At 55.0% G+C, this 8,211-nt stretch overlaps 1 protein-coding gene across 1 annotated transcript in view; it reads right to left on the bottom strand.

Annotated features, from left to right (window-relative positions):
- The window catches only part of Atp2a3 (ATPase sarcoplasmic/endoplasmic reticulum Ca2+ transporting 3), a 36,279-nt gene that overhangs the window by 14,132 nt on the left and 13,936 nt on the right, over positions 1 to 8,211 (bottom strand). The window contains 8 exon segments of the mRNA XM_048365429.1: positions 1,432 to 1,767; positions 1,861 to 1,920; positions 1,922 to 2,080; positions 3,295 to 3,420; positions 3,763 to 3,894; positions 5,487 to 5,589; positions 5,670 to 5,758; positions 7,119 to 7,583. Of these exon segments, the coding sequence (XP_048221386.1) occupies positions 1,432 to 1,767; positions 1,861 to 1,920; positions 1,922 to 2,080; positions 3,295 to 3,420; positions 3,763 to 3,894; positions 5,487 to 5,589; positions 5,670 to 5,758; positions 7,119 to 7,583 (1,470 nt within the window).

Raw genomic sequence — 8,211 nt, 5'->3', positions numbered from 1 at the left:
TAAGGTTAGGGAGAAAGCTGGTCAGTTCAGGGATAAATTCAAGATTGTGGTCCAAGTCAAGGGCCAGGTACGTGATAGGAGTCAAGATGAATGTCAGGGTCAAAACTGAACTCAGGGGCTAGGGGTAGTGGCTTAGTGGGTAGAGTGCTTGCCTGGCAGTCTGAGGCCCTGAGTTCAACTCCTTGTTACCACATAAACAAAAATAAAAAGAATTAAAAAAAAACTAAACTCAGCCTCAAGATGAAAACAACAAAATTAGCTGAGTGCTGGTAGCTCATGCCTTTAATCCTAACTATTCAGCAAGTTGAGATCTGAGGATTAAAAAATATATATATTCCTTTTTTTTTTTTGTCAGTCATGGGGCTTGAACTCTGGGCCTGGGCACCATCCCTGAGCTCTTCAGCTCAAGGCTAGTGCTCTACCACTTGAGCCACAGAGCCACTTCCAGATCTGAGGATTTTGGTTTAAAGCCAGCTCAGGCAGCAAAGTCCATAAGACTCTTATCACCAATTAATGATTTTTTTTTAAGCCTGAAGAGGAGCTGTGGTTCAAGTGGTAGAGTGCTATCTTTGAGCAAAAAAAAAAAAAAAAAAAGCTTAGGGACAGCACTCAGGCCCTGAGCTCAAGCCCTATGACCAGCATAAGAGAGAAAAACAAGATTTAAGGGCTGGAGGTATGGTTCAAGTGGTAGAGGGGTTGCCTAGTAAGGTCAAGGAGCCACCAGGTTCAAACTACTACTACAATTAATTATTAATTAATTAATTATACAATTAATTTATTATTATAAATTAGGGCTGGGAATATGGCCTAGTGGCAAGAGTGCTTGCCTCGTATCCATGAAGCCCTGGGTTCGATTCCCCAGCACCATATACATAGAAAACGGCCAGAAGTGGCGCTGTGGCTCAAGTGGCAGAGTGCTAGCCTTGAGCAAAAAGAAGCCAGGGACAGTGCTCAGGCCCTGAGTCCAAGGCCAATGACTGGCAAAATAATAATAATAATAATAATAAATTAATTTTAGAAACAGATTAAGGTAGAGGCCATGCCCAAGACAGAGTTGCTGTCAAGGTCAAGATTAGAGGCCAGATAAAAAACTGAGGCCACACAAAATAAAGGTGAAGATGGCGAAGTTGAGTGTCTGGGATGAGTTCAGAGTCCAGTTTCAAGGCTGAATCCCTATAAGTGTCAAAGCAAAAAAATCTAGTTCAGAAGGAGGTCAAAGTCAGCACAGAGGCCAAAGATACGGTTAACTACCAGTTTACAAGCCAAGACCCCAGAGGCTCACACCTGTGACCCTAGCTACTCAGGAGCCCGAGATCTAAAGAATTGTGGTTCAAAGCCAGACATGGTAGGAAAGTCCATGAGACTCTGACAAAACAACCAGTTCCCAGTCCCAGTCCTTCCAAGCCCTCCCCTGCTCTAGCCGGGCCTCACCATAGCAGTGACCTCATTGAAAGACTGCAGGTTCTCCACAATGCGGGACTTGTGAGTGGGCTCCACACGGGCGAAGCAGCACGCCGTGCGGCAGGCATGGCGCTGCTGCTCAGGGCTGAGGTCATCGAATTCGCGGCCTGTGTAGGCCTTGCCCACCACGTCCTCTGTGTCCCCGAAGATGCCGAGTCGGCGGCAGATGGCCACCGCTGTGCCTTTATTGTCCCCTGTGATCATGACCACTCGAATGCCGGCCCGGCGGCAGCGTGAAATGCAAGCAGCCACCTCTGGCCGGGGTGGGTCCAGCATACCCACACAGCCCACGAAGGTCAGGTCTGTCTGTGGAGAGGGCAGATGTACACCAGGTCTGAGCTCAGGCCCGAGTGGCTGCCTGATCAGCCTCCTGGGGAGAGCTCAGCTCCCAGCACCCACCTCGTACTGCACAAACTTGCTGCTGTCGTCCAGCTGCATGTCCTCCTTCCTGGGGGGGCTCATCCCGGGTCGCCAGTGCCAGGCAGCGCAGTGTGTCTGAGCCTGAACCCCAGTCCCGAATCTTTGCCAGGATCAGCTCCCTGGAGGTGGCATCCAGGGGCACCGTGCGGCTCCCCACTCGAACTGAGCGGCAGCGCTCCATCACACTCTCGGGAGCCCCCTGCAGAGGGGAGGGGGAGCGAGAGAGAGGCAACTCCACTGCAGGGAGCCCTCCCTCCCTCCTGCCATCGGGACATGGGGAAAGGCCACCCAAGGGCACTCAGCAAGGCATGGGCCAGAACCCATTCTCCACAGGCTCAGGGTAGGACCCAAGCGGGCCTCCTTATGAGAAAGCCACACCTGCGGGGATAGGGAGGCGCTCCTGGCTATGCAGCACCTTGGGGTGGAGGGAGACTGGCATCTTTTGCATCTCTGCCTGGCAGTGCCATTAGGATTTCAACTTGAGGGATGTGGGGGGCTCAGCAGTCACTAGGGAGGGGGGGGTGACCTGGGAAGGTGGGTCTTTGAGGAAGGGTGACAGGCAAGACCACTGGGGTCTTGCCTTGACCTCGCTCAGGCCAAGGACTTGTCCCTTGGATGCCCGTCAGTGGCGTCTCCAACTCCTTAAAGTCCACCCCACACCTGCAAAGTGGGTAGTGTGAAAACCTTTTCCTCTCACAAGGAGTTGGAACCAACACAGCTTGGACAGAAACATCAGCTTTGGAGGCAACCACAGGAGGCCTTGCTGGTGGAGGCTCCTTTCCTCCTGGGGTTGTTTCCAAAAACTGAAGCATCAAGGAAAGACCACCTACAGTGATCCTACCACAGAGGCAAAAAGGGTTTCTGGGAGCTTCTAGCCCAACAGCACTGTCCACATGGAGAGACTGAGGCCCACAGAGGCTCACAGGTGACCCCAAGGGGCGGGGTGGGCTTTCATTCTCTGTGCCACCTCCCCTACCTGGTGCCATTAGGATTTCAGTCCCATGAAATGGAAATCCTGGATGACTTCAAGGTCATGTGGTCACATGGTCACGTGGAAAGGCCCAGGGCCAGGACCAGAGAGTCAGGGGCTGGATGGGTCCCTTGGTCCTGCCTTATCCCTACCACATCTGGGTGCTACTCCCAGAGCCCTGCAGGGCCCTGGCTACCTTACTTTAGATTCTCGCTTTCCAGTGGGTCTCACACCTTCCTGGGTGCAGTTCAGTGCCTGGTGTCACTAAGAACTGGAGCCAAACCCCCTCCCCCCACCTCAGAGCCCCAGGTCACACAGCCAGGACCCCTGTCTCCCTGGAGCCCCAGGTCACACAGCCAGGACCCCTGTCTCCCTGGAGCCCCAGGTCACACAGCCAGGCCTCCTGTCACCCCAGAGCCCCAGGTCACACAGCCAGGCCCCACCTTCACAAACATCTTGCTGCCCTGGCCCTTGGGGCCAGGGTGGGTGGGCGTGCAGTAGACAGACATGGACTTGCGGTCCCGTGAGAACTCGAGGGTGAAGTCCTTCCTCATGAGCTGCCTGATGACCTGTGGGTTCAGTCAGGTTACAAGGGGCAGAGCCAGGGATCCTGGCCTGCTCTCACTGGCCCCAAGGAGCCCCTCATGCTGCACTCCTCTAACCCTGTAGTTCAAGGCATCCCGCTTCCTCCCCCACAGGTGCTATTTCCAGAGCTCACAGGGACTCCCCAATTCCGTGCCCTTGTCCTTTTTCCATTCGTCCCTCTCTGTGCTCTCTGTAGCTGACTTCTGACCCATGTCTGAGTTCCTCTCTCCTCTGGAAGCCTCCTAACCCCGTGCTTTCTTCCTCCTGTCTGGGTGTCCTGAGTCCCTCAGCTGTGCAGCTCGGGCCTGGGCCCCCTTCCTACTCACTGCATTGCAGGCGCCAGCTCGCTCCACCCTTGACAGGGCCTTCAGGTCAGTGTCGAACACATTCATCTTCTCCACCAGGCAAGTCAGAGCTGTCTCCGTGGCCTCTCCCACCTTCTCATATGCACCCTTGGCCTGGTGAGTCCCAGGGCACAGGGAGTGAGAGGCTCACTCCCCACCCCCACCCCAGAGGGGGTTTCCCCAGCCTTCAAGTTCTGGGACACTGCTTTGTGCGTATGCAGCCTACTAGCTGCTGAACTGGGGTTAGATGGCATGTGGGAACAACACTCCTGCTCTCCCTCTCAGAGCATCTCCGCTCTGTCACCAGGTGTGGGAGCTCAACCTGCTGCCCATACCACTCCTCATCCTCACCTTCTTACCCGGAGGCTCTACAAACCCCTGCCTTTTTGGCCTTGGGCCTGCTCACAACAGCCAGAGCCTGGCCCATGCAAGACCTTCCTCCCAAGGGGAAGGCCCTGTGTCCAGTTTTGCCTCTAGGAGCTTGTTCACTGGGGGACCCCTCAGGGCGCAACAGGAGCTCTGACCTCTTCTTCTCTTAAGAATTTCACTAAGTCCCAGAATTTTCAGCTCCTAAATCTCTGGCCTTCTCCCCTCTCCTGAAGTTGCAGGCAGGGTTTAGATGGCATCTCTCTGGACTGAGCAGCCGCTCGAGGCTTCCTGCCCTGTCTCATCCTGTGTATGCTGTTGTCTGCACAGGGGTCTAGCAGATTCTCTCTCCTTCCTTCCTTCCTTTCTTCCTTCCTTCCTTCCTTCCTTCTTCTTCCTTCTCTCCTTCCTTCTTTCATTCCTTCCTTTCCTTCCTTCCTTCCTTCTCTCTCTCTCTCTTTTTTTTTGGTGCCAGTACTGAGGTTTGAACTTGGGGCCTATGAGCTGTCTTTTAGCTTTTTCTCTTAAAGCTCGACTGGTATTTATCACTTGTGTTACAGCTCTACTTCTGGTTTTTTGGTAGTTAACTGGAGATAAGAATCTCACAAACTTTCTTGCCAAGGTTGGCTTCAAACTGCAATCCTTGGATCTTGTCTCCTGAGTAGTTAAGATTGTAGGCATGAGCCACCAGGGCCTGGCTCTTAGGAGAGGGTTACAAATGCACGTGTGACTGTACCCACTCCTGGCTTGAAGCCCTTTGGTGGTTCTCTGAGTGCTCTCGGTGTGGTGTGGCTCAGGCTGAGGCTGCCCCCCAGGCAGGTGTATCCTCTCACTGCTCCTGTGTCTCTGCCCTAGCCACACAAATGCCCTTCAGCGCTGGACATTCTGGCCTTTGTAGACTAAGCCTTTCCTGCTGCTTAGTGTACTACCTCGTCCTGGCTGCTAACTGATATCTTCCCCATGTTCCACTGCCACAGCAGCCCCGCTCCAGGGGTAGAGTTCCAGAGCCCACCTGAGCAAGACGGAGGTGTGACAGTGTCACAGGTATGTATGTGTGTAGCTATTTCTTTTAGTGCCAGTACTGAGGCTTGAAGTCAGGGCCTGTGTACTGCTCCTTAGGTTTTTTGCTCAGGGCTGATCCTCTACAAGTTGAACAATTTCTAGATTTTTACTGGTGAATAGACTTTCCTAACATGGCTGGCTTTGAACTGGGACCCTCAGATCTCAGCACTCCTGCATAGCTAGGATTGCAGGTGTGAGCCACTAACTGCTGGGCGAGGGGTCTGCCTGTGGACAGCACCTGGATGTCAGGGAGGCCATGAGGGGAAGAGGGGGCTCACCTCGTTGTAGTCCAGAGCCGAGTCATTGCACAGGGTGCAGATGGTCGCCAGCTCCACCAGCCCATCGAACTGCCCGCAGTGTACAAGCTGCCCGCCCTGCCGCCTGGGGAGCAGGGGGTCAGAACAAGGCCCAGTGCCACCCCCAGGGGCCTCCAGGAGCCTCCACCCCTCTAGTCCACTCACACTTCACCCTCTGGAGTGTACGTGGTCCCCGAGATAGTGAATTCATGCAGACGGCAGGAGCCTGGACCCACTTCTGCCACCACGAACATCTGTGGGGGACAAGGGTGAGCTGGGCAGTAGTCTCCCTTTGTGAATTGAGCCAGAGAAAATGGGGTCCTTGGTGTGTTTCCCCCAAAGAGCCTTCCTCCCTCCCTGAAGGGAGGGCCTCAGCACAGGCCTCAGGTCGGCCCAGTTGTGTCCACCTCTGGCATGGCCACACCTCTGGATCCTGAGGGGCTTCTGGCCCATTCTTCAGCATGGGGGAGCACTTGTGGGCGTGAGGAGGCTGGAGCTGGTTAGGAGTCCTTGCCAGCTAAGTTCCTGAACCCGTTTCTCCATTGGTAACCCAGGCAGAAATCTAACTGGCCCCTCTTCTCAAGGGGATAGATTCTTGGCCTTTATGGAAACTAAGGCACAAATCCTCACCTCTGCCCCTGCCCTCAAGGCTGGTGGGTCACCGGCGCTTTCCTCACACCGCAGACAGGGACAGGCCCTCCCTCCTAGGCAGTCTATTTCTTATCTGTTTCCAGCTCTGCAAGGGAGGTGGTTCTTGCTTTCTGGAAACTTCCTTGCTTCACATTTTCCCAGTGGCCAGCCTAGCACCCAGTAGGTGCTCAATACTGTTCCTTCTCACTCATCTCTCTGCTTCCAGGAAGTAGTTGGGCACAATATGCCCTGAAGCCCCTTCTACTGTGCTCCCCAAAGCTTGACTTCTGTCAAGGAACGCATCAGATGACATCCTATGAATGTGAGCAGACCAAAGGCTACCGGGCAGTGAACCTCTCCGGCACTCCTCCCCAGCACCAGGCTCTGATGAGTGCTAATGGGCTTTAAGATCTAAAGACTTTGAGGCTGGTTCCTGAGGGCCATGTGAGGATTAGAAGAGCAATGGGGAACCCAGAAAGGAGCAACCACAGGTCCCACCTCCCCCCAGCCACTCTCTACTGAGTCACAGAGAAGCCTCTGCCCTTGGAGTCTCTGCCAGAATCCCTGGAACATGTGGAGAGTAGACTGGGACATGGGAACTTGTGCCAGGGAATGAATAATTCCTGTCCTAGTCCTTCCTGGGTCACTGGAACTGGCATATCTAGTGACAGGCACTGTCTACAGTCAGCATGGCCCCAGCTGAAACTAGGCCCAGGCACACTTGGCTCAGAGCCCAGGCCTGTTCTTGACCCTCTCTGGGGTCTTTTGAGGTTACACGGCAGGGCTCACTTAGCAGCCAGGCTCTTCCAATGGGGAGGCTGGGGACCCCACAGAGACACATAGGTTCCAGTGACATACATGAAGCCAGACCAGGAGTTGAATGAGGCTGTGCTCCAAACCCCTCCCTGGGACCAGCCCACAGCTGCTCTTCATCTCGTCACACAGTCCCAGGGGACCCCAGGCTGGTCGTGGCCACTCACTCACCCTGCAGACAGACATCTGGTTGGTGGTGAGCGTGCCTGTCTTGTCAGAGCAGATGACCGAGGTGCAGCCTAGGGTCTCCACGGAGGGCAGGCTCCGTACAATGGCGTTCTTGTGTGCCATCCGCCGTGTGCCCAGCGCCAAGCATGTGGTAATGACCGCCGGGAGGCCCTCGGGGATGGCAGCCACAGCCAGGGCCACAGCAATCTTGAAGTAGTAGACAGCGCCACGGAGCCAGGAGCCACCGTGGGCTGGATCCGCAAAGTGGCCAATGTTGATGAGCCACACTGCCACACAGACCACAGAGATGGCATGGGACAACTGCCGCCCAAACTCATCCAGCTTGCGCTGCAGCGGCGTCCGCTCGGGCTCCACAGCCGCCATCTGGCTCTGGATCTTGCCCAGCTCCGTGTGCAGGCCCGTGGCCACGGCCACACCCACAGCCTTGCCCGATGAGATATTGGTGCCCTGACAAGGAGAGGACAAGGGAAGCGCTGCTTAGCCTCCAGCCGGGGTCAGAACCCCCAATACCTTTGGGATGGTGCAGGCTCTGGTCATTGAGCTGCCTCCCCACTGTGGGTCATGTTTCCAGGCTTAGGAGCCAGGCATTCACTGGGTCATTGCTCTCTGCAGGTAGATTTGGTTTACTACCATGTCCCCAGTGCCTTGCACAGGACCCAGCAGGCTTCAGGGATGACACCAACAATGTAATCCATTGCTATGGTTCAGGGACCCACTGTTCAAATCCACCAAAATGGGATTCAACTGCCACGGCCACACAAGAGTGTGTCTCACAATGATCCCAGGTAAACAGTCCACAAGTACTTTCTGAATCCAGAGCCTGAGCCTAAGCATCCTCTTTTCCCCAGGTTTTCTTACAGGGGACAGGCAGGTCCCCCCTAGAGTCCTCCTATGGAGCAAAGGCCCAACACAGCCCCACTTCTCTGCCAGTCCCCTCAGATAGGTGTGCCATGCAGGGGGCAAGAAGGCAGGTACCGGTGGAAATGGCTCTTCCGCCCCGAGGAAGGGAACAGCGCCCTCTATACCCTACACCCTTCAGCTCAGGCCAGCGGTCCTGCCCTCCTCAGAAAGACAC

The sequence above is a fragment of the Perognathus longimembris genome, chromosome 17 (assembly GCF_023159225.1).
Source record: "Perognathus longimembris pacificus isolate PPM17 chromosome 17, ASM2315922v1, whole genome shotgun sequence".
Lineage (NCBI taxonomy): Eukaryota > Metazoa > Chordata > Mammalia > Rodentia > Heteromyidae > Perognathus > Perognathus longimembris.
Note: the sequence above shows the minus strand (reverse complement) of the source record. Positions and strands in the feature narration are given on the sequence as shown.